Source organism: Sminthopsis crassicaudata, chromosome 2 (genome assembly GCF_048593235.1).
Source record: "Sminthopsis crassicaudata isolate SCR6 chromosome 2, ASM4859323v1, whole genome shotgun sequence".
Taxonomy (NCBI): Eukaryota; Metazoa; Chordata; class Mammalia; order Dasyuromorphia; family Dasyuridae; genus Sminthopsis; species Sminthopsis crassicaudata.
The window spans coordinates 337963752-337989300 of record NC_133618.1 but is presented as its reverse complement, the minus strand read 5'-3'; the positions used below and the strand labels follow the sequence as shown (position 1 = coordinate 337989300).

The window sequence follows — 25549 nt, the reverse complement described above, 5'->3', positions numbered from 1 at the left end:
CTTAAATATATTAGTCTATGTAATTTTTAAAATTTAATAAAAATACTACATTTGCCACTCTGAATTAGTTATTAATAAAACAAAATATTTTATTTCATTTATAATTGATAACTAAGAAATTACAGATTTTTCAAATACATTTCTTAAACAAACATTGGACTAAAGGCATTTCTGATAATGGTTGCAAAAAGATCAACTTTTTAAAAATTTCTTTGTATTTTGGGATTAAGGACATTTTGAGTTTCTTTTTTCCTACATAATAGACTCCAAAACTTCTTATATCAACTTTTCTCAACTTTGTCATTTATTCTATTTTTGTATTTGTATATGTCACTTTCCCCCACTTAACACTGTTTTAACACAAAAAATCACTAAAAAGTCACTAAAAATCCTAACCCTTTTCTATGCTTGTGAAATGTTCATTTTCAGTTTAACAGAATGCAGGAATATTATTACTATTTCTTTGGCCAAGATTATTGGAGTTGATTAAAATAAAGATTTTCAGTGAAATAAGTAATTTAGAATATTACTAATAATTCTGCTAAGCTTCCTAGTGTAGAGGATTCACATGTAATACCTTTGGAGTGTTACTTGAATGTGAAGAAAATCCTAACAGACTGAAAATTCTAAATTCTAAAAGAATAAAATCACATGTAGGTAAATGGGAAAACATTCAAAGTTGTAAAAGTATGTCTTTCTTTTATGTCTTGCCAAAAATATTTTTAACCCAACTTCTTCATTCAAAAGGCTGCACAAACATACTAAGTATCACTATTTCATTCCTGTAAATTTACTAATTTAAATCACTTTCATAGGGGTCTTTTGAGAGGGGGTATGAGAAGTAGGGATAGAGAATAAGGGGAAAGAGGAAGCAAACACTACAATCTTTTAAGTTTCTGGATCCATATTAGCCAAAGAAGTAGAAGAAGAAATTAAGCCTTCTAGAACTAGCTATATATAGTACTTCTTCAAAAACAGAACTTAAAAGTTGACTTTGCAGGTTTCTGGAGTTCCTACAGGCCTACTGACATTAAGAAAATCTTGACTATTTGGGCAGTGAAAGTAGAGAATGGAAAGAAAATTCCTAATCATGAGCTACTTTAAATTTACAGCTTATCAAACTCCTTTTCTGAGTAACAGCATATCTCAAGTCATTAATATGACTTGTCATATAAATACACTACTTTAAAAAGGGATTTTAAATAAATAAAAAAAAAAAAAACACATAAAAATAAAGATCTTAAGTAACGCAGTTTCTCCTGCACAAATTAAAATACTTATTTTGAAAACAGGTATATACTAAAATAATTGGGGGGAAAAAAAAACTTTTTAAAGCCAAAGAAACAGCAATTAGAATTCCAATCACTTTCCAAAGAATATATAAATCAAATGCTTTTAAAAGAGGTTTCATTAAAACTGGAGCCACACCTTGTTTTCCACTCCAAACCTTTTAAACACTAATTTCATTTCTATTAAATATTTTTTAGTCAAATTCAATATGAAAATATGGCCCAACTATATTATGTAACCATAAAAATTTCTTCTAAGATATAAATCACTTATAAAGATCTTGCATTCAAAATCTGCTATTCAGACTACAAAAATAAAACTAACAAAAAATTAGGACTCAAAAATTCTTTGCTCAATTAACACTAATAATGACTTATAATATACTGACCAAAATTAGAAAAATAGTAATTTTCTATATCTTATACAATAAATAAATTTAGACAAAATATTTCAATGCAGAAAATATAAATTTTATACATTCAAATACACTATTATATATAAAATATATCTCTAAAAACTTTCAGTGATTAGAGATACAACAAACTGTATTACAATTTGCATTGTTAATTATATTATAATATAGAAATATGTAATGCCAATAGATTTAAAAAATAGTTTGAATAATTTCAATTCTGGAACAAAGATCAAGAATGTGGAAGACTCAAATAAAATGGAAGGCTGTTGTCACACATTAAACCTTTAGCATATTCTTTAATTAGGTCTAATTAGCCTACCATTTTCCCATAAGTTGCAATATCAGAGATTAAAGGGAAGATAGAATATGTTCATCACCCAAGCATTCTGAGCTTCTACCTCTTAATATTTTAGAAGGAATTAAGGAGAGGAACTTATTTTGAGCTGTTATTGAGTTATCACTTTTCATTTAACATAAAAATTTTACAGGAAGCATTTTTATGAAGCAAATTATATTTTTATAGGACTGTAGGTTACTACAAAAATTACTTCTTAATGAACCCACATTACTCACCCAATTTACCCATGTTACCATGTTGTTATACACAAAATTAACTAAACATTTGATACCATTCATTGTATCTGCTGTTTAAGGTAATAAAGATATCTCAGAAACATATATAAAAAGGCAGAACAGTTCAATGTTTGATATCATTCATCCCAATATTTTTTGATGGCTAACATTAGCGATATTTATTACATTATAAATAAAAACTTAAAGATTATTTGTTACTTGAGAGAATTTATTCTCTCCAAAAATCAGTAACAAAAAGTAAAATATATAACATCTCAGGGTACATGTGTTTATTCCTGAAATCTTTAGACAGATCACTCATTTTCCTGAATATTTTGCATAATATTTTCAGTGAAGATTGAACAATGGAATAAATTCTTATTTTCTATTAGTTACTAGTTTTCTAGAAGAATAACCTTACTTACAAACTTATTTGAAAGGTGGCCTGTTCGTAAAACTTTAAGTTAATCTGCCATTCTTATATCTAATATCCATCATTATTATATAAAGTACTGTTTTTTTGCTGCCAAATACTATTTTGGGGGGGAATTAAAGCTATTAATACCAGTCTTTTCCAAAATATTAAACATATTAAGTGTATATATAGTACATAACAATAACAATTCAAAGATATTTGTCTGTTTCTTCAGTTTTAGCTCTTTGTTCTTGTCGATGATTAGCTGCAGTCCAAAATGTTATTTTTTTGAGAACTTGCTGAAGAAGCTTTGGAGGCAATAAAGTTATCTGACTTTCTAAGATGACAGCATTTTTACCAATGCAGTCGAGACATAACCTACAAAAAATTAGTCATAAGTCTTTAGACTCAGTTTTTAGGCAATCAACAAACATTTAAAACAACAAACATAGTTGCCCACTATGTGGTAGGCACTGTACTTATCATTTGGTAAACAAATATAAAAGTGAGATAGTTATTTCCATCAAAGAACTTACACAAATAAGTAAATACAAAATATTTATGTAATAAATACAAAATGATTAATAATCATGGGATTCTAGTATCTTTTCCTTCCCCTAACTAGTTCAATACTTGGTGTAACTATAACAGTTTGCATCTATTTGCACATCTTGAGGAAAATACAAAAATTTTCCATGCTATTCACAGACTATTCAAAGAAGCATATTGTTCTCCAGCAATAGAAAAATATACCAATTCATTCATTTAGGAAAACTTATGACATAGATATGTATATATAAAATCAAGAAATAAAGATTCACTTTACCTGAGAAGTGAATAAGGTTGAGTTTGAAATATCAGTAAATCATTACAGTGACCCTAAACAAAAAATATAAAATTATGTTAAAAGGCAAGTAGTGAGAGGCAACCTGGTATAAGAGAAAAAATACTTAACTTTGAAATTACAAGTTAAGTACAAGGAAGTTCAAGAAAGTACAAGAATTTGAGTTCTTAAGCTGTTTCAGATATCCTGGGAAAAGTCGTTAAACCTTTCAGAACTTTAGTTTTCTCAACCAACCACATGGACCAGACTTATTTTATGTGTTATCAATCAACCAACAAGCATTTGTCAGTTGTTTTCTTATGTCAAGCACTATGTTAGGAACTAAAGAAACAAATACAAAACATGAAATGGGGAAGGGAATGGGAGAAAAACATGATTTATGTAGATCAGTATTTATAAAATAAATATAAAAAGAATAAATATGGGATAATTGCACTGGCAACTACAGGATGACAAGATATTGGGAGACAACCTGTTTTCCAGAGCTAGCTGAAAAAACAATCAAGCTTGTCATAACAACAATCCTTTATTTTCTTGCCCTCTGGATGATTTTAGCCATAGCAAAATCCCAGAATTATTTCATATAATTATTGTACTGCTTTGACCAGCACTGCATTTTCTCTGAGTTCAGACAAGTACTTCCGGTATCCATGTTCTGATCATGAAGCCCTGCTTTGAATCAAACTTATCTCATTTTTGCTGTTATCTCTCATTGTGAGGGTTACAGCTCAGTGTGTATTCAATGGTATAAGAAGTGAGATTTGGCCCCTATAAAGTGGGTTCCCCAGTTAGGGATAGGGGCCTGGCACATATGTCTAATTTGCTAATTTGCAAGTCATTTCCTTCACTTTGATTATGACTCTGCATCTCTAACCTCCTGTATTTAGCTCTGGCTATCCATAGGTTAGAGGCCAGTTCAGTTTAATTGACAGGGAAAAGAATCTGGAAAAACTTCACGTAGAAGGTAATGGCTGAGCTGTATCTGGAGGGAAGAGATGGATTCTATGTAACTTTCAAAAATGGCTATCCCCTTACATGTAACAACTAAAGAAGGGGCCTGACTTGAAGATGGGCCTTTGGCCAGGTAACTCTTTTCCAATTTTTTTTTTTATTTCCCTCCCTGAGCACAGGTTTTAAGTTTGAGAAATCAGGAGCATCTGGCTTTCAACTGGAGTTTTCTGGCAGAAGGAAGAGTTTTTGCATTTCTATATGACCATCATCACCAGATTTTTAAGTTGAACAACATGGAGGCAGAGCCAAAATGGAGTAAAGGCAGGGACCTGCCCGAGATTTTCCTTAACTCCCTCCAAATATCTCTGAATAATGACTCTAACACATTTTAGAGCAGAACCCACAAAAAGTGTAGTGGAACAATTTTCTAGCCAAGAACTACTCAGGAGGTCCCCAGAAAAGGTCTGTTGCACCAGGGTGGGTGAGCAGTGCAGTCCTGGCCCCAGCTATTCAGGAACAGGCTTTGGAGCCTCTGATTTAGTGGCAGCACTGGAGGTTTCCAGACCTCTTAGCTCACAGACATCAAAGATGGCTGGGAAGGTTGGCATGATAGGCTTGTCTCACTAGAGTAAGAGGACCTTGGAAAACCAATGGCCCAGGAGCAGGCCTTAGGAGCTATTGAGTTAGCAGTGGCAGCTAAGGCTTCCAGAGATCTCAGCCTCTACAGTAAGGGAGTCAAACAGCTAGCGGGTCAGAAGAAAATCTCTTCACTAGCACTGAAGCAGGCTTTTGTTGTTTTGCCCATACTCCTACCTGGGATGTAGTCCTGGCTCACAGTCCCAGAGTGAGAAGGAACACTCACTACTATACTAGAACTTATAGGCAGAGTAGATCAGGGATCCTCCTTAAAGTCCCAGGGCAGAAAAAGGGTGCTTGCGGTCACTCATAAGACTAGTATAAAAATCAAGAATGTTGTATGCAAACTTCTTGGATCATATCACCTTAGAAGCATTGAAAACGTACAGGCCCTTAGAAGGATCTCTGCACAAAATCCGTGAAGCTGTTGTGCCACAGTTCTCTTTTATTATCCTGATTCAGTTTCTCTAATTATCCTGACTCAGTTTCCCTAAATTGTCCTGCCTCAGTTTCTCTAATTGTTCTGCCTCAGTTTATAATTGTTCTGCTCAATCTTGCAAAACTACTCCTCCTTCTTAGTCAGAATATTTGATAAGGATAAAACATCTTATATTTTAGAAAATCAGAATGTTTATCTCTGTCCCAACCTATTAGAATATCAGATACCATCTTATCAAGATGCCTCTCCCCATTTCTAGGGTGCCTCCCCCCATTATGTCATTCCCATCTCTGGGTGGCTCACTCCACCCTGCCAGAGTCCCATTACTATCTCAGCACCCTGACTCTGCCTCTGCCAACTCTACCTCCTGTGTCTGAGTCACATGTATATATGTCATTGAGAACTCACATTGTTTGCTGGATTCTTAGAGACGATAGTCTCATTCAGCCCTGGGACCAAACCATAGATCCATTTGGTCTTAGTAAATCTCTCCCTTTCAAATAAAATATTAAATAATCTCTAATCTCTATTTTGCCTCAGTTTCTCCAGCATTACAAAGCTTAGCATATTGAACCCTCTACCCCGGAAACAAAGCTCTACTATATATATATAGGCTGGGGAAATGAACAAACAAAAAAAGATTCTGACTATAGAAAGTTACTATGGTGAGAAGAAAGATCAAAACACCCACTCAGAAGATTAAAAAGTCAAAGTTCCTACAACCTGTAGAAGGCCAGTGGAACTATGCCCATATTGGCTCACCATCTTTTGAGTTGTAGAGGGCAAGTAAATCCATGCCCATACTGGGGTAAATTTGGGAGACTGTATGCCATAGGAATGAAGCATTTCAATCATACTGTTTACCCCTTATCAATGAATTTAGGACATAATTGAGGTAAATACATTTTGATAATTTCTGCTAATTACTACTCTATTTTGACAAGTACTTCAGTATTGATAAAACATCACAACTATTGCAATTATGTTGATGAGCATCACAACTAGGCTATTTACAATTATGTGTTGGAAAGATTTTGGTATTGATAGTCAAGGTGGTTACAAAAATGTCAAAGTATGGAGGGATATGATGAAGCTAGCTGATGTTGTAAAAACTAAATGGGTATATTTAGGCTGGCATTCAAATTAATAAATAAAGACTGCAAAGCATATTGTCTGACTGGCCTCGGGTATTCATTTCACACTCTCAGTATTCAGTGGAGCTGAGCTCCAACACATCTAAACCTCCCCAAAAAAATAAGAATTGGGCTCAGTCCATTAAAAAGCTCAAAAAGGATTTTGAAAATCAAATAAGAGAGGTGGAGGAAATATTTGGAAGAGAAATGACAATAATGCAAGAGGGAGTTCATAAAGCTGCTGAGAATACTTTAAAAAACAAAATTACTAATGGAAAAAGAAAGTACAAAAACTCATTGAGGAAAATAATTCTTTAAAAATTAGGATAGGGCAAATGGAAGCTAATGAATTTATGAGAAGGCAAGAAACCATAAAACAAAACCAAAAGAGTGAAAAATTAGAAAACATTGTGAAATATCTCAATGGAAAAACAATTCATCTGGAAAAAAAGAGCTAGGAGAGATAATTTCAAAATTACTAGTCTCCCTGAAAGCTGTGATTAAAAAAACAAACTACACATCATCTTTCAAGAAATTATCAAGGATGGAAGTGGAAATCTTCAACATAAAGAAGATCCAACTCACTTCCAGTTGATCAATGATGGACAGAAATAACTATACCCAGAGAAGGAACACTGGGAAGCGAATGTAAATTGTTAGCACTACTGTCTATCTACCCAGGTTACTTATACCTTCGAAAGCTAATAATTAATGTGCAACAAGAAAATGGTATTTACACACATATATTGTATCTAGGTTATATTGTAACACATGTAAAATGTATGGGATTACCTGCCATCGGGGGGAGGGAGTAGAGGGAGGGAGGGGATAATTTGGAAAAATGAATTTAAAAAAAAAAAAAGAAATTATCAAGGAAAACTTCCTGATATTTTAGAATCAGAGGGTAAAACAATAAAAAGAATCCATTAATCACTTCCTGAAAGAGCTCCCACAATGAAAAGTCCCAGGAATATTATAATCAAATTCCAAAACTCACAAGTTATGGTGAATATATTACAAGCACTCAGAAATAATTCAAATATATTGGAGTCACAAGATTTAACAGCTTCTACATTAAAGAATTTGAAATATGATATTCTAGAAAGCAATGAAACTAGTGTGCCACAGTTCTCTTTTAATGTCCTAATCCAGTTTCCCTAATTGTCCTATTCAGTTACTCTACCTCAGTTTACAACTATTCCTTTTTAATGTTAGGATAAAGGTTTTACATCTTAGACATCATTAGAATATCAGTAGCCTCTCAGGTACCTCCCTCCATCCAGTTATTCTAGGTGCCTCCCCCCATTAGGTCATTGTTCTTGTTAACCTATAAAAAAAAATCCTGTTATCAGGGGCTGGATTCTTTGAGATGATAGTCTCATTCAGCCCTGGGACCAACCATGGATCCATTGGTCCCAGTAAATCTCTCCATTTAATAAATTCTGTATTGAAATCTCCAATCTCTGTCTTGCTCAGTTTCTTCAGCATTACACTAGGAGTACAACGAAGAATCACTTATCCAGGAAACTGAGTATAAATCCTTTAGGGAAAAAGTTGGTCATTCAGTGGAACAGGATTTTCAAGCATTTGTGATGAAAAGACTGAATGGAAAATTGATTTTCAAATACGAGACTCTAGAGAAGCATAAGGAGGTAATCAGAAAAGTGATATCATAAAGGACTTAAGGTTTATCTGTTCACATTTATAGATGGGAGTGATGCAAATTGTGTCCTCCTAGACTTTTTGGGGGAAGCAGTAAACTCTGAAACTCTCTCGGACAGACCCACCCTGCAAGGCAGTTAAGTAGTTTCATTAAGAATAGCCCAGAACCACTCCCTGGAGCTTGAAGTCCCAGTTATTGAGAGGTTTGAAACTCCCAAGATAAGTACTTTCTTTTCAATTGGAAATCTAGGCCTGGGGGCAATGACAACATTGAAAGAATCTCTTTCAATGGAAACCCTACCCCCAGACTGCCAATAAAAATACAATTTTGAACTCTAAATCTTTACAGAAGTCTGAAGTAGGGACCTCTCTTCTTAGCAAAGCTGCCTACCAGGATTCTTTCCTGTTGTGAATTCATTCTCTGACATTCTCTTGCCACTGAGGAGTCTGTCTTCCTAGAAAAAGTGGCTTGTCAGTGCCAATAAAAATTGCTTTTCTTGTTGCCACATTCAGATTTCGGGTTTGTGAATTCTTTCACATTGGAACTGCGCCTAAAGGGAACCCTGAAACTCTAAAACTCCTTGAAGGACAAATTCTCCTGGAATCCTGCCACAGTGGAGACCCCACCCGAGGACAAGAAGCTTCATTCTGTTTTCTGGGTGGGGTTGGCTGAGCTCTGAACTGGAGATACCAACCCTATTCAATTGGAAGATTTTTATTCAATTCCAACTCCACCCACCAGACTCATAGGAAGGGGAGCAGGCCTTGGATTGTAGCCAAAGACTTACTTATTTAAAAAAAAAGGCAATTTTAAACTCATTTCTTTGCAGAGGTCCTAACATGCCATTCCATGCCATGCTATGCCAAGGAAACCTCTGCCCACTGGAATAATATTCTCTTTCAGTGCTACCATCTCTTTATCCTTACCTATTTCCTAAAGAGACTTTATGCTTCTGTCAGGATTTCTCTAAACTTTACTTAATGCCAAGAATAAACCTCTTTTATCAATCTAGGTTTTCAGGTTCGTAAATTTCTTTACCAAGAATCTCTGCGCTGCCAGAAGGGGGGTTCCCAAAACTCCCTATCCATATGCCAAATCCCAAGAGGGTGTAGGGGAGCCTAACCTCTCCATCTGATTCTCTGAACCCCGAAGTTGGCACTAGACCTCATCATTTAACTCCCTGACCACCAGTAACACTAACCTCATCATTCAGTTCCCTAACAATACCAAATCTAAACCTCATCACGCCAACCAGAGAGGATTCTCACATTCCAATTCTCTATCACCAAGACCAGCATCAGGAGGATGATAACTTGTAACTCATTAGAACTTTCTCATTATTATGGCAGTTATGAGTATATACAGACACATACAGGGCACAGGTGTGAGTTGAATATGAAGGGATAATCTTTTTTTTTTTAATGATGAAATTAAGGGGTGAGAAAAGAATGTATTTTGTAATACGGCTATAAATAGCTTGATTAGTTCATCTTAAAACTTGTCATATCTTTTAATCATTTATCAATTGGGAAATGACTTAATTTTTTTTTATAAATTTGACTCAGTTACCTTTACTTTTGAGAAATGAGGCCTTTATCAAAGAAATTTGCTTCAAAATTCTTTTCACAATTACTGCAGCTAATTTTATTTCCTGTTTATTCTATTCTCTCTTTCCTTTCACCTTGCCCCTCATCAAAAGAGTTTTGCTTCTGACCATTATTCCCTCCTTTCTATCATCCTCTTCTGTTTTCATATCCCCTTTCCCTTCTACTTGCCCAACAGGGCAATACAGATTTCTATATCCAACTGAATGTATATGTTATTTCTTCTTTGAGTCAATTCTCAGTTCAGTCACTCCTTCATTTCCCCCTCTTCCTCTCCACTGTAAATTTTTTTTTTTGCATCTTTTATGACAGATAATTTATTCCATTCCATTTCTCCTTTTCTAACCTATGACATTCCTCTCACCCTTTAATTTTATTTTTTAAAATATTATCTCTGTATATTTAACTCACATCTGTACCCTCTGTCTATATATACTCCAAGTGCAGTTTTGTTTGGAGAAATGCAAATTAAAACAATTCTGAGGTATCACCTCATACATATTAGACTGATTAATAGGACAGAAAAGGAAAATGACAACTGTTGGAGTGAATGTGGGAAAAATGAGACCTTAATGCATTGTTGGTGGAACTGTGAACTGATGCAATTATTCTATGGAGCAATTTCTAAGTAGTGTCCAAAGGGCTCTAAAACCTAGCAATACCACTATGATGTCTGTAACCCAAAAGAGATTTTTTTTATAAAGGACCTTCATATACAAAAATATTTGTGGCAGTTCTTTTTTCAGGGAGAAAAAAATTGGAAATTGAGAGGATAGCGATCAATTGGGAAATAGCTGAATAAGGTGTGGTATGTGATTGAGATAGAATACTATTCTGTGAGAAATGATAAGCAGGATGCTCTCAGAAAAATCTGGGAAATTTTCCATGAGCTCATGCAAAATGAAATGTACTGTGTACAAAATAATAACAGTTTTGTGGGATGATCATCTGTGAATGACTTTGCTATTCTCAACAATACAATGACTCAAGATTACCCTGAAAGACTTATGATGAAAAATGCTATCCATCCCCAGAGAAAGAACTGAATGTGTCTGAATATAGACAGAAGCATACTTTTTTTCCCCCTTACTTTCTTTTTCTTTTTCTTTTTTTTTTTTTTTTTTAAGGGAAGAGAGGATCTGTATTTTCTTGAACAACAAAGAGCCAAACACATCACCAAAGGCCTCATTCCAAACTGACATCCATTTACTAATCAATTTTCTTTGGGTCCAAGCCATCAAACAATCTGAAATATTTATCCAGCTTAACAACAAAGAAAGCTTGGGAAACTTTGTGTTTGATGATAATAGAATTAATAGTCCTGCTTTTATTTTACATTATTTTATAGATAGCTTTATTTGAAATGCTTCCATAAAAGCTATTAACTCTGAAAGTCAGCAATTCATTAAAAGGAGCCATTACTTCATCTGAATTCTTGCTAATTTTAGCAAGAGAATTATAATATTGCATTTTCAATGTCTCACTCTCTAGCCTTTTAATTTTAATATTAAATAATTATCAAAGAAAATATTTAAATGTACTTACTGTATCCATAAAAAGTAAATCATCTTTGCTCCCACCAAATACCATTACTTCATTTTCTTTTCCCAGACAGGCAGTATGCCATAACCTATGAGTGAAAATTATAAGGAATGAGTTACTAATAACAAATGGATGTCACAAAAATCACAAAATAATCAAAGGCCATCTAAAAGCAGAATGTTTACTTGAATTAATCTTTACTTTTGGCATGTCCTCAAAGGAGTTAGATTGAAGTATTCCCTCCAGAGTTCATTTGCTCAAAGGATTATAAGCCCTGGAAGCAGGTAACTCACTAATGGCACCTTGCTGTGTTAGAAAAAACCCTGGACCTGAAATCAGGAAACCTGGTTCAAAACTCAACTCTGGCATTTCCCACCTGTATAACAGTAGGAAAGCTACACAATCTTTATGAATCTCCATTTCTACATTTGTTAAAAGGGGAAGAGAGATAATATTTAGCTATTACCTCCTAAGAATGATTATGAGGAAACTATATAAGTGTTTTTAAAATGGGTTATTATTATCACCTCAGCTCTGCCTCACCTTTTTGTCTCTTTTTTTTCATGACATGTATCTTAAAATTTTGAAAAATGAACTCATCTTTAATTGAGAAAAAAAAGCATACTTTTGAATTTCCCTTTCAATGGCACTATCTTTCTTCTGATTGATTTCCAGACTTGATAACTTTTTGTCATTTCTAACAGTTTTCTTTTCCTGCCAGATACAATCACAATTATATTTTCTTTGCAGATTCTAATTTGCTCTCCTTCTATTCCATTCCACCACTATAGTCTAAGAACTCTTTACAAGTGTGCACTACTACAACATCCTCCTAAGTCTTACCTTTATCCTCACAATAACCTTATATTTATTCTTCTTTTCCTCTCACCAAATTTATTTCTTGTTATTTCTCCACCATGAATCTTCCACTCTAGCTGAATTTATTTACTTGCTATTCCCAGCATAACTTATTCATTTTACTTTCTGAAATGTCCAATAGTTTTCCTTTTACTTGTCCCTTACTGCCTTAAAAATTTGCTCAAAAATTACCCTCAGAAAGCAGTCAGTACTTTACCTCAACCTGATTTCTTTGTTTACTCAGCTATTTGGTACTTAGCATTTTCGTACACTATCAATTTATATTTTTGATTTGAGGATCTATAAACATGTTCCTCTCTTGGCCCCACCAACCTTCCAGTCTCCCAGCATTATTATCCCAGCATTTTCTTCAATTTGTCAGTTTCCTTGATCCTACTTAATCCAACAGTTGTCATATTTTGCTGATTCTACAGCTATAATATATTTTGAATCTCACCTTTCAACTCACAGCTAAAATTTATTTTAAATTTCTTACCTCTAACCTAGATTATTCCAATAGACTTCTAATTGATATTTTTGCCTCTCTAGCCCATGCTCCAGCTCCCAAAGTGCTTTTAAGTTGAGACCTAACCCTATCACTCCCTAAATCAATCAATTCTAATAGCTTCCTATTGTTTGTAAGATAAAATATGAACTACTCCTTTTTTTTTTAAACCTTTTAAAGACCTTTAAAACATGTTCTCAAACTGTCCTTTCATAATCAATGGATATTAGATTATACTCTGCAATACAGACAAACTGGACTTCTCTGTACTGCACACACCTGACACTCCATCACCTATCTCTACACCCTTATTTTGGCCATATCCCATTGTGTAGAATGTAGTTGCTTTGTACTTCCTAAGAGTCCTAAAGAAACCTTTAAGACGTAGCTGAAGCACTCTTATACACGAAACTTTTCCTGATTTCTGCCTCTAAACCCCTAAATCCTAGGGTTCTCCCTCCCAAACTACCTTGTATTTAACATATACATACATACATAGATAATGGATGTATGTATGTACTTTCCTCCCCTATTTAGTCTTTCTCCTATTAGAATATATGCTCCTTGTGATTAGGGATTGTTTTATTCTTTATATTTGTATTCCTAGGGCCTAATACATAGCAGAAGCTTAATATATGCTTGTTACCTGGTTGGCTGATTTACTTTTGGAAGGAGAAAACAAATTTTTTTTGTATTTCACTACAGTATATATTTTTAAGTGCTTAATAAATGTTGCAGATAACAAAAGCAACCCAAAAAAAGACTAATCTTATTTATTTTATTCAGTGTTTTAAATTAGATAATTCTTTCTATAAATCTATGTATAAAGGAGCAGAATATCTTATACCCTGAATGGGGGGCGGGTTTGAAGACTAATATATATCTCTAACTTCAAGGGATATACTTATGAATTAAAATGTTTTTTTTTCTTATTTCACATCACTCACCAAGAACCAATTTCATAGTTTTACAGCAACATTATATTTCAGCCAAGTTCCAACTCTCAGGAAAAAAAAAATGCATGCAAGATTTTAACATGTATTTTCCAATTTTAAGGAATAATTAAAACTTGGATAAAGCCATTGAAAATGCTTCTTGACAGCAGAGACCCTTTGAGAAGACTCTTTTATACTTTACTTAGTAATTAAAATGCTATTGCAACAATCCTTAAAATAATTATATAACTTCTTATTTTTGTTACCATGTAATTTGAATAGATTAATATTTTTTTGGCTTAGCTTTCATAATTGTATAATACATACAATTTGTACCTCAGGCTAAATGATTTTTTCAAATACTGAAGCACAAGTTCAATGGCAAGTGAGATCACAGATCAGAATTAGATCATAAGAGTTTACTTTGGAGAATATTCTGCCCAATTCTCCAATTCACAAATTAGTTCAGGTAAATCTTCAGTGAAAACTCATTACAAATCTTATTTTTAAATTGATATATTTTGTTTTTATATAGTAATAACTTTCTCATCCCCCCCACCCACAACCATCACCACCACCTTAGCTATCCCAAAGCTTCTGAAGTACAAGGGAGAAAGATAAAATGGGGGAAGTGAGGGGGAAAAGCCCACCTATGAGGGGGGGTATAATCATTATCATAGAAAAGAAAACATGTACCTTGGGCATAATCTTTGGGGCAGAACAATAATTCCTAAGGACCTACTCCAATATTTTATTGATAATCTCTTAAGGACAAAAAGGAAAACCTCATAATTAGTAGTTGTATCAGCTACTATTCATCTATTGTCTACTCAAACCAAGCATAAGCTCTGGTTTAAGAGAAATTTGGGGAGAAGAACAAAAGGAATTTCTTCATATTATATGTTCTGCTTTGTAAAGCCACAAGGGGAGAATTGGGCAGATTATATTTTTAATCACTTGAAAAAAATTAGCACAAACTGAATTTAGACAAACCAAATTTTCTTTTTCATTAATTTTTTTTCAGTAAATATTCATTGTTCTCCTTACACTAAACTGTATCCCACCTTTTCTCTTCCTCACCTCATACCTGAAGATAGATCTGCCTCTGTCTTATCTGCCTTAGGAAAATTCTGGCCTGGACTTGATCTTCGAAGAACACTGGAAAGCCTTTCCTGCCTTGATTTTGGTGACATTCTAGCTTGCAACCTGATGTTTTTTTCTACAGACTCTGATAGTTTATGTCCTCTCACAGCTGCTCTAACTTATCACCTAAACATTCTAATAAAGCATATTATTTACATGACATGTCAGCTTAATTAAAAGAAATCTTTTTACATAGCTCTTCTACCTAGGATTGATTATATTGATAATAGTTTTGTTGCTCTAGTTAATAATCTCTTAATAAGTTCTTAACAAAGGGCTAAAATATGATACCCCAGGAACAATTAACTTTAAAAAAAAATACACTTATTTTTACTACCAATCTTATACTTAGCACCACAAATTAAGAAATAAAAAAATGACTGAATTTTCTAGACAAGTTAAAAGATACATTCTGACCAGTTATTACAAATTAAAAACAATGCAGGAATCACATTTCTATAGGCAATGAAAATATGATAAAATATGATAAAAGAAAGTGCTTCTGCACTTGATGTATAATTATTTAATGTTAAAGATTTTCAGGCCCTTTTGCCAAAGAGGTTAGTAAACAATATAATAAATTTAAAATGCTAAAAAATTATTACAAATTTGTTACTACAATATGAATAACCTATAGTAAAAAATTTTTTTCTGAAAGATATGACATGAAGAAAATCTAAACCAAAGTCCATTATTAACACAATAACAATTCTCAGGGCAGCTAAATGGCATAGTAGATAAAGCACCAGTCATGGAATCAGGAGAATTTGAGTTCAAATCTGACTTCAGACACTGAACACTTTCTAGCTGGGTGACCCTGGATAAGTCACTTAACTCCAATTGCAAGAAGGAAAAAAAAAAAAAAAACCCATCACAATTTTCATATTGCACTGAATTTAGAATTCCCTTAATAGATTTAAGTTAACATAATTTACTACAAATTATACTAGAAAATCATAAAACAAAAATAGTCTCAAAATGCTTTTTTATAGTCTAACATTATTTCCAAGATTTTATGATTTCTAATATATACTTCAAATTTTCTATTTAAGTAATTTAGTAGGATTAAATAGATTACACAATTAATCAGGAATTATATATATAGTAATATGCTTTTCCACAATCTGAATTGACTTAAAAACAAATTTCTTAATTGATTAGACCTCAAAACATTTCAAAAAGCAAATTTCTACTAACACCACCCTAACCAATAAAAATTGCTTTAATTGCACATGTTTAATCTATCTTAGATTATTTGCTGTCTAGGTAAGGGGGAAGGTGGGGAGAGAAGGAGAAAAATATGGAACACAAGATTTCACAGTGGTGAATGTTAAAAACTATCTTTGCATGTATTTTGAAAAATAAAAAGCTATTATAAAAATGCTTTAAATATTAAAATCAGCAATAATTTTCAACATCTTACTATCTTTTTCAAATATGATTATCCACTTAATCTCAAAGAATAACATATTTAAGTATTCAATAAATTAAATGTGGGTCGTCAAATAGTCCTAATAATGGACTACAACTATGAAATGAATTCTCCAGATAACATCAAATTAATTAAGCATTCTGATATTTTGTTTTTATATTAACAAATATTCTGATTTTGTGCTATGCTTTAAAACTTTTTAAACATATTCCTTTGTGTGTTAACTTTTTAGACTTACCTGGGCCTTGTCTTAGGTAAATGTGTAAGCTGTCTCCAACCATTTGTTATAACATTGTGAATCCATCCATCACCTGTAATATCATGCATGACAATTAGAAATAAAGCTTAAGTTACTTTCACAGTTTTTATTTTTCTCTTAATTTGCCTATCATCTTGTCAGAATATGCATATATGAACAAATATGACCTTAAATGTAGATGAGAGAACTGAAGAGGACTAAGCAATGAGTCTTTACAATTTACAAAATACTAAAAATTCATTCTCCCTAATTCATAGGTCAGTGACTAGGAATGGAAACACTGGTTTAGAATACCAGGTGATGTTTCAAATAATTCTTGTCCCCCCAAAATGGGGGGCATAAAAAAAAAAAAAGGAAAAGAAAACCCAAATAATCCTTGCTGAAATGTTGATTGAATTATTTATTATTCTCTAATTTTCCACAAGCGTTGACATATTAGTAAATAAAAAAAAAACAAAACAAAAAAGGACATATTAGTAAATCACTATTCTATTTCCAAGAACTAGAAAGCACATCACTAAAAAATAATTTATATCCTAATTTCATATTAGCTTTCATTTTTTGAATTTAGTATTTCATGATCTTTTCTTTCGTTAGGTTGTCAGTACCATATAATTATATATTTCCTTTCAAATTTCTCAAATTACGAATTTGACTGTGATTCTTTATTACTTAAACTGCTTCTGAATGAATGCAGTACTTTTATTTGATATGGAAGCTCTAAATTAGGCTATGAAATTTCTAGGACTTTTCTTTCAGGAAGCAATCAATGGCATTGTTTCTACTTTCCCTTTGCCACCAGTTTCAAAAGATCCCTATAGTTTTATTATTTTTTAACATGTAGCTTTATCGTGATTTTTAGGGAGTTCAATGTCTTGACTTTTCCAAGTTATTTTTGATATCAAATATTTTATATTTTCCAATTCCCCACTGGACTGTGAGCACCTTGAGAACATTTGCTATTAGTTGTTTTTTTTTTTTACTTTCTTGATACCTCAGAATTTAGCACATTTTCTAGCCCACAGGAGGTATTTAATAAATGCTTATTGATTTAATGATTGATTAAAGTAAGTTAGTTTCCTTTGGTTTAATCAGTCTCTCCAGTTTTAGTTCCTGAATTAGAGCTTTGTACCTGAACCAGCCTTTGCCCTTTGTTGTACTTATGGTAGTATGGTTGGCTCTGCTTGGTCTTGCCCCAAGCACTGAGGTCTGTCTCTGAGTTGACCTCTACTTCTTAGGGTTAGGAATATCTCTGAATTTTTGAGGATATGAATAGTGGATCTTTAGAGTCCTCAATGTCATCTCAGGACAGGTCCTTAAGGTCCTTAGAATCTTTGGATGTTGGTGCTATTCCAGTCTAAAAGACTGCCATACTGCATGGTCAGGCAGTCAGTAGGTATTTATTAAGAACCTTGTGACAGGGACTGTGTAAAGGCTCTGGTTAATTTAAAAAAAAAAATTTATTAAAGCTTTTTATTTACAAAGCATATGCATGGGTAATTTTTCCAACACTGACTCTTGCATAACCTTTTCTTGCAAATTTTCCCTTCCTTTCCCCCACCCTCTCCCCTAGCTGGCAGGTAATCCAATACATGTTAAATATGTTAAAATACATGTTAGAGCTAATATATGTATAGATATTTATAGTTATCTTGATGAGCAAGAAAAATCAGATCAAGAAGGAAGAAAAGGAAAAACAAAAAGAAAACAAAATGCAAGCAAGTAACAACAGAGAGAGTGAGAATGCTATGTCGTGTTCCACACTTTGTTCCCATGGTTCTCTCTCTGGGTATTGATGGTTCTCTTCATCACTGAGCAAGTGGAACTGGTTTGAATCATCTCAATATTGAAGAGAAGGCTCTGATTATTAAAAAAAAAAAAAAAAAAAAAAAAAAAAAAAGCAAAAGGCAGTCTCTGTCCTTAAGGAATTTCTAATTTAATGGGGAACAACATATGTAAACAACTATATACAAAAAACTATATACCTAATAAAAAGAAAATAATCAACAGAGGAAAAGCATTAGAATTAAGAGGAATTGGGAAAGCCTTCTTGTAGAAGGTAAGATTTTAATTGGGACCTGAAGAAAGTCAGGAAACCCAGGAGGGAAGAACATTTGGGACTGCCAATGAAAATGTCTAGAGCCAAGAGATGGAATATCTTGTTCAAGAACACCAAGGAATCATGCCACTAAATCAAGGAGCATCTATGGATATTGAGAGAAAGAAGAAAGGAAGGAAGCATTGTATAAGGTACAAGAAAACTGGAAAGGTAAGACGAGAACAAACAGAAAGTTCAGAGTTAAGGTAACACACAAAAACTGCTTTAAAACTAACATTGAATGGAGATTCACAGTTTCATATGCAATCATTTATTCTTACTATAAGGAAACATTCATGTTTCTTGGCAGTTGTCAAATTATAACAACAAAAAGTTTAAATTTAAAAAAGGACACTTAAGGAAAAAAGGAAATTCAGAAGGGGGCATGAACAGGATAATTTTATTATTGTGATGTTAAACTTAAGATATATTTTTAAAAACAACTTTAATAGAAGTTCATAGTTTCAAAAAATATTTTCCTTATTTGTACACTAAAGTGATCATGTTTGTTAATTACTAAGTTCATAATAAAAACAAACATGTTAAAGATTTTTGAAGCATAAATAGAAAACTGGTTCATTAAAATCTTCTTCATTGAGTCTTCTAGAAAACATACTAAGTTTCTAATCACCCATTCTAGTTCCTATTACAATCAATCCGGAGTCACAATTTCCATTTTTGGGAGCAGAGAATAAAATACCTGAAGCCAAATTTTTCTTCTGCATATAAAGAATTTTTTCTTTTGCAGATCGTTACCTGTCTATTACTACAAAATGCATTCTCTCTCTAAAACTTAATAGCCATTACATTATGTGAGGGAACAATAATTGGAAAGGTTAAAAAAAAAATCAGGAAGCAATTATAAAGATAGTTTAAAAAAAAAAAAAAGAACTAATGATGGCCTAAAGTTAAAGGGAAAGTAATAAAATAGGAATTAGGGACCAAAGAGCAAAGAGCATTTTTACTTACTTAAAGGAATATTCTCTGCACTTAATCCACCAAACAGAAAAAGTTGATCATCAGCAATTGGTGTCAAAGTATGCCAAGACCGATGTTTTGGTTTCTCTCCATTAGTATGAATCCTACATTGAAAGGGAAAAAATTAAGGACACTGCTTTAATCATATTAACCAAAAAGAAAGTGTGTGAATTATCTTACAATTTTTCAAGTCACTATTTCTTTGAAGATAAGAAAATTTTGCAAAATAACCTAGAATTCCTCTTACAAGTCACACAAATAAGTGTCAAATAAAACATTTCAGACTCATGTTGAGCTATGTAGTTATATACTACTTCTGTCTTATTTTAGTATAATTATATTTCTCTAATTCTAATATTCTCTAATATTCATTGTTCTAAAATGGTCTCACTATGATAGTAACAATGCTGTCATTGTTACTACAATGTTGTCAACAGAAATGTGAGATCTTTCAGCAGTATTTCAATTCATTAGTCACTGGACATTTAAAAAAATGCTTATAGTCTAAAAATTACATGACTTTTAAAATACTATGTTTCCTTTTCCATGATTCTCCTATTGCTACTGAAGAATCAGAAGTGACTGAGAGTCAATTTCTATTTCTTTGGGTTTTTTTTCTTTTTTTTCTTTTTTTCCTTTTGGCCACAGTCAAAGAATTTGTCATCTAGTAGTCACAAATCAATAGGGGATAGGCCTTAACTAGGTTCACTTTGGAGGGCAGATTCAGCAAGCAAGTTAATTAAAGGAAGAGAAAGCAATGTAGGTAAATTCTCATGTATGGATGATGAGAGGATACAAAGCAAGCAATTAATCAACTACTTTAAGTGTAATTAGAATAAAGATGCAATAATTCTTAAAATTTCCTATTAAAGTCCCATTTTAATACTTCATTTTGACATGATAGTGAACTTCTGTTCTTGATAGTAAACCACTTTAGCAGAAATTATGGCAGATTCTTTCAAGTGAGGAAATTTTGAAGGAAGGGCTCAACAAGACAAATTTGCCTTAGGACCCACCAAATTAAGTTCAGAGAAACTTATCCATAGAGTTGGCCAACAAGAATTCGGCCAGAATGACTTATCTACTAAATCATAGAAGGATCACTTGCTATCTGAGTCAGTAGAAGGTGTTTTCATATTGAAGAAATAACAGATCTAAAGTCATGAAGTAACTGAAACAATTTAAATCTAATAAAAAACATTATGCAGGTCCAAATAAGCATAAAATGACTAGAATAATAATCAACATAAGCACATTATAAACCTACCACGTTGCACATATGTATAAATAATAAAGAAAATACGGGTAATAAACTTTTAATATGAAAGTGATGTTCAAATCCACCCATTCATATTAAAGTATGGAGACAGAGAATACAAAAGAATGCATAATCCAAAGATCATACTGATACAGCTATCAATGCAAACACAAATCTCACTGGAGTACACCAGCATATTTCTTTTTGTAATTTTTCGTGACAATCATTTAGGCCTATAATTTGGTTAGGGAGCTGGACATTAAGAGATAACCAAGAAGTGATAAAGGTGCAAACACATTGGTAGAGGAATTTCTTCACTAGAGAGTTCCCTGTATCATTAAAATCACAAGCTGAATACACACACACACACACACACACACACACACACACACACGTTTATGTTGTAGCATATATATGTATATGTAAAGATACAGATATATATACACATACACATACTGATGGAACTAAAGCCAAATTAAATATAAAAATGATTTGGGGAGCATTCTTCATATTTCATGAACAAGGGCAGTTAAATATATTTCAACATTTTAAAAAAATGTTATTGACTATGCATAAAACCTAGCCTTTCCAAATACTATCTTTCCCTAATCTTTACTAATTGACAATTGGAGCCACAGACTTTCCCCAAGCAGGGATCATCTCAATTCTGGTCCAAAGTGAAATCTTAATAATAGTTTTTTCTGTTCTATTCAATTTTGATATCAGTTTAAACAGAGCAATAAATTCCAGTCATTCCCTTTTATTTACCAGTGAAATTCTATTATTTTCTCAGTGATAAAAATAAAAAATTTATTTTTTCATCACAATTATTTATTATTTATTTTATTTATAACAATTATCACAACTGTTATATTACTATTTCAAACTTACCTTCCAGACCAAGTCCAAGTATCTAAATTCAGACAGTGCAAATCATTCATCCTAGTTTGCTAAAATAAAATAAAGTTAAATTAGGTAATGAACAATTTATTTTCTAAATATTAATAACACGCATCCTCATAAGGAAACCATCTTACAAACTTTAAAGTGTGATATGTATAAGTATAGATATAGATATGTGTATAAAGATCTGTGATTTCTTTTTAGATTCTGTGAAAGAATCAAATGATTTAAAATAGGATGTCATTCCATAACAATTGAATATATAAAATTGGAAATAGAACTAACATTAGTAATATTTTTTAATTATTAAAGCTTTTTATTTTCAAAACATATGCATTGGGGCAACTAGGTGGCGCAGTGGATAGAGCACCAGCCTTGAATTCAGGAGGACCCGGGTTCAAATCTGGTCTCGGACTCTTAACACTTCCTAGCTGTGTGACCCTGGGAAAGTCACTTAACCCCAGCCTAAAAAAAAAAAAAAAAAAAAAAAAAAAGCATTCAAAACATATGCATGGATGATCCATACATAGTCTTGTGTTCCAAATTTTCCCCCACCTTCCTCCAATTCCCTCCCCTAGATGGCAAGTAATACAATATATGTTACACATAACATGAGGAATATTAAATTGGGGCAGCCAGGTGGCTCAGTGGATAGAGCACCAGCCCTGAAGTCAGGAGGACCTGAGTTCAAATCTGGCCTCAGATACTTACCATGTCCTAGCTATGTGACCCTGGGCAAGTCACTTAACCCCAAATGCCTTAGCAAAAAAAAAAAAAAAACTAACCAATACTCGTCCTCCAAAAATATAGCCCTTATTTCCAAGTACTGCACATGTGTGAGCTGCTCGAGGCTGTGGTGGGATTCCATTCTATAAAGAATATAAACAGAATATCATATTTGAAATTAGCCATGAAAAAACACAAAACTTTGAAATGAATGTTACAAAACATATACAGTTACATGACTACTTTACACATCATAAAAAATATTTATAAAAATCCTTCATGTAAATGAGTAATTAAAAATACATTTGAAAAAGTACATATTATATATAAAGGCCATTATTTAAGAATTACTATCTTTGTAGACTATGTTTTCTCCTCATATATTAAAGATTTATTTGTCCTCATTAATTATTTTGGCTTAATAGCAAAATCATAACTAATTTCATTTAAAAATATGAGGACTTTCAGAGCCAAATTAGCAATGATAAAGAGCTAATCAGGAAAGTAACTCTGCTTAGTCAGAGGATTTGTCTTTGATTAAAAGTACAATGCTACCACAAAAAGCTAATATCTTCACCCTTGTGAATCATTTATACATTGGTATGAATGAATTTAACAGCTTTTATCCTAAGGATAGGTCTTGCCAGAAAATTTTCTTGCTTTACAATTTTGCCCAGCGCTAGAAAAGCAAACATACATTTGTTCCAGTTAAACAGTAACCTGTATTACCAACAACCAGCTTTTTGGTTCTGAGATGGAAACCACTCCAGCAAGGGTTAATTATTTTCCTACATTCATTATCACAACCATTCAATCCTACACAAATTTTAGGATTTTTAAAATTCGGTTCAAGTAGCTGCAAGTTAAGAAATTCAGATGCTGCTTGCTATGAAACTTATATGGCAATAATCAAAAGAAAGGTTTTAACAGCATAATGCCTCTATTAATAATAAAAAAAAAAAGATGCGTTCTAATGCCATTGAAAGGTCATATTCTTTGTTCTAAAGATAGGAATAATGCAAGTGGCATAGAGGTCTAGTGCTTCAAATAAGATGGGCAATAGTACAAAAGCACCATTAGACATTATTTAAAGTCACAATAAATATACACTTGAAAGTGATGAGACAAAGCATAGAAAGGAATTGCATAAAGGTTAATTGAAAAATTCTGGGGCAGCTAAGTGGCAAAGTGGATAGAGCACCAGCCTTGAATTCAGGAGGACCCGAGTTCAAATTTGATCTCAGGCATTTAACACTTCCTCGCTGTGTGGGCAAGTCTCAGGGGGAAAAAAAAAGAAAAATTCTAACCTGTGTTTTAGATAGAGAAGGAAAGAATACTTCTCAAGAAATTTCCTGATCTATGGTTGCCAGGATGCAAAAGCCAGCAACAATAAACACAGATTCCTTTATCTTCAGCAATTAGCAAAAAAAAGAGGACATGTCTTCTTACTGCTTCCCAGCTTCCCCAAATTTCCCCTTATCTACTCATTAATGCCTAAAATTGGAATTTAATTCCATAATAAAAAAAATAAGTCTTTCAATAAAAACACTAGTTGACGCAACATCCTAAAGGGAATCCATACTAAATAGAAATTCCTTAATAATATTAAGACTAATGACAAATTTTCTTTTTTTCTTTTTTTTTTTTTTTTTTTTTTTTCCCGTTAAGTGACTTGCCCACGGTCACATAGCTAGGAAGTGTTAAATGTCTGAGACCAAATTTGAACTCAGGTCCTCCTGAATTCAGGGCTGGTGCTCTATCCACTGTACTACCTAGCTGCCCCCTACAAATTTTCTTATATTGATAATAGAGAGTCAAAAGGTATAAAGAGCACTGTGAGTCTCACCCAAAATAAATCAACAATATGGGAAAAGGCAAAATTTAAAAGCTGTTCTATCTTCAGTTGGGCAGGACAAATGGAAGGTGTGCTCAAAAGTACTTTGGTCATTTCTTTTACTATGAATATTTACAGACTGATTTTACATGATTTAAGTTTTTGTTTTTTAATGAACTTTATTATATAAAAGAACATTGTTTCTAGAATATTATTAAATTTAAGAACCACAGTAATCAAAGGGCAGGCAAAGATAATGGGACCTTGTTTAAAACATCTTTTCAAATACTCTCTCTTTTTTTTTTTTTTCCCTGAGGCTGGGGTTAAGTGACTTGCCCAGGGTCACACAGCTAGGAAGTATTAAGTGTCTGAGACCAAATTTGAACCCAGGTCCTCCTGAATTCAAGGCTAGTGCTCTATCCACTGTGCCACCTAACTGCCCCAAAACATCTTTTCATTAAAAAAAAAAAAATTAAACTCAGGGTACTTTTCCACATTACTGACAAAGGTAGTCAGGTAAACTAAATTTTCCATTAAAAAATGAGATCTGATGAATTAGAAAAATAAATAATGAATATAAATAAAGCTAATGAATATAAAATTCAAAGTTCATTTTACTCACTTTTATTTCTGGTTGAAACCAAGTCTGTGTGTTTGTATCAAAAACATGGACATCATTATGCCAACCCCAGAATATTTGTCCTTCCTAAAACAAATAAAAAAGGAAATAATATTTTAATTCTTATAATACCCTCAAATTTATGAATATATGAAAGAAAAAATATAATCAAATCATTATTATCCTTGTCATAAAGCCAATGACTATATAAAATTTAAAACTTAGAAAAAGTACTATGTAATCTTATTTAACTGTAAACTTCTTATTTCAGTTGCAAGAAGCTATGAAGGCAACTGTATGGATCAAGTCTCCCCTCAGAAAAGGATATAGGGAATCTAAAATTTATCTGACAAATTTGGCCTGAATAAGAACAGGAAGAGACCTCAGAGGTCATCTAATATAAATTGTTTCTAATCAAGAATACCCTTTCCAATATGCTCAAATAATCATCCATCCTTTTTAAAAAATCTACAGTGAGATATAAAGTCCACTGCTT

At 32.7% G+C, this 25549-nt stretch overlaps 1 protein-coding gene across 5 annotated transcripts in view; it reads right to left on the bottom strand.

Annotated features, from left to right (window-relative positions):
- KLHDC1 (kelch domain containing 1) overlaps window positions 1–25549 on the bottom strand; it is a 64154-nt gene that overhangs the window by 12938 nt on the left and 25667 nt on the right. For 3 of the 5 annotated variants that reach the window (XM_074290517.1, XM_074290513.1, XM_074290516.1), the window contains exons 6-13: window positions 25057–25140; window positions 22660–22743; window positions 21863–21921; window positions 19705–19817; window positions 16617–16689; window positions 11509–11593; window positions 3520–3572; window positions 1985–3071 (exon numbers count right to left, since the gene is read on the bottom strand). In XM_074290517.1, the coding sequence (XP_074146618.1) occupies window positions 2903–3071; window positions 3520–3572; window positions 11509–11593; window positions 16617–16689; window positions 19705–19817; window positions 21863–21921; window positions 22660–22743; window positions 25057–25140 (720 nt within the window). In that variant the 3' untranslated portion in view covers window positions 1985–2902. Of the gene's footprint in view, window positions 1–1984; window positions 3072–3519; window positions 3573–11508; window positions 11594–16616; window positions 16690–19704; window positions 19818–21862; window positions 21922–22659; window positions 22744–25056; window positions 25141–25549 lie in introns of those variants that run through there. The other 2 variants (XM_074290514.1, XM_074290515.1) reach the window with 1 other exon arrangement.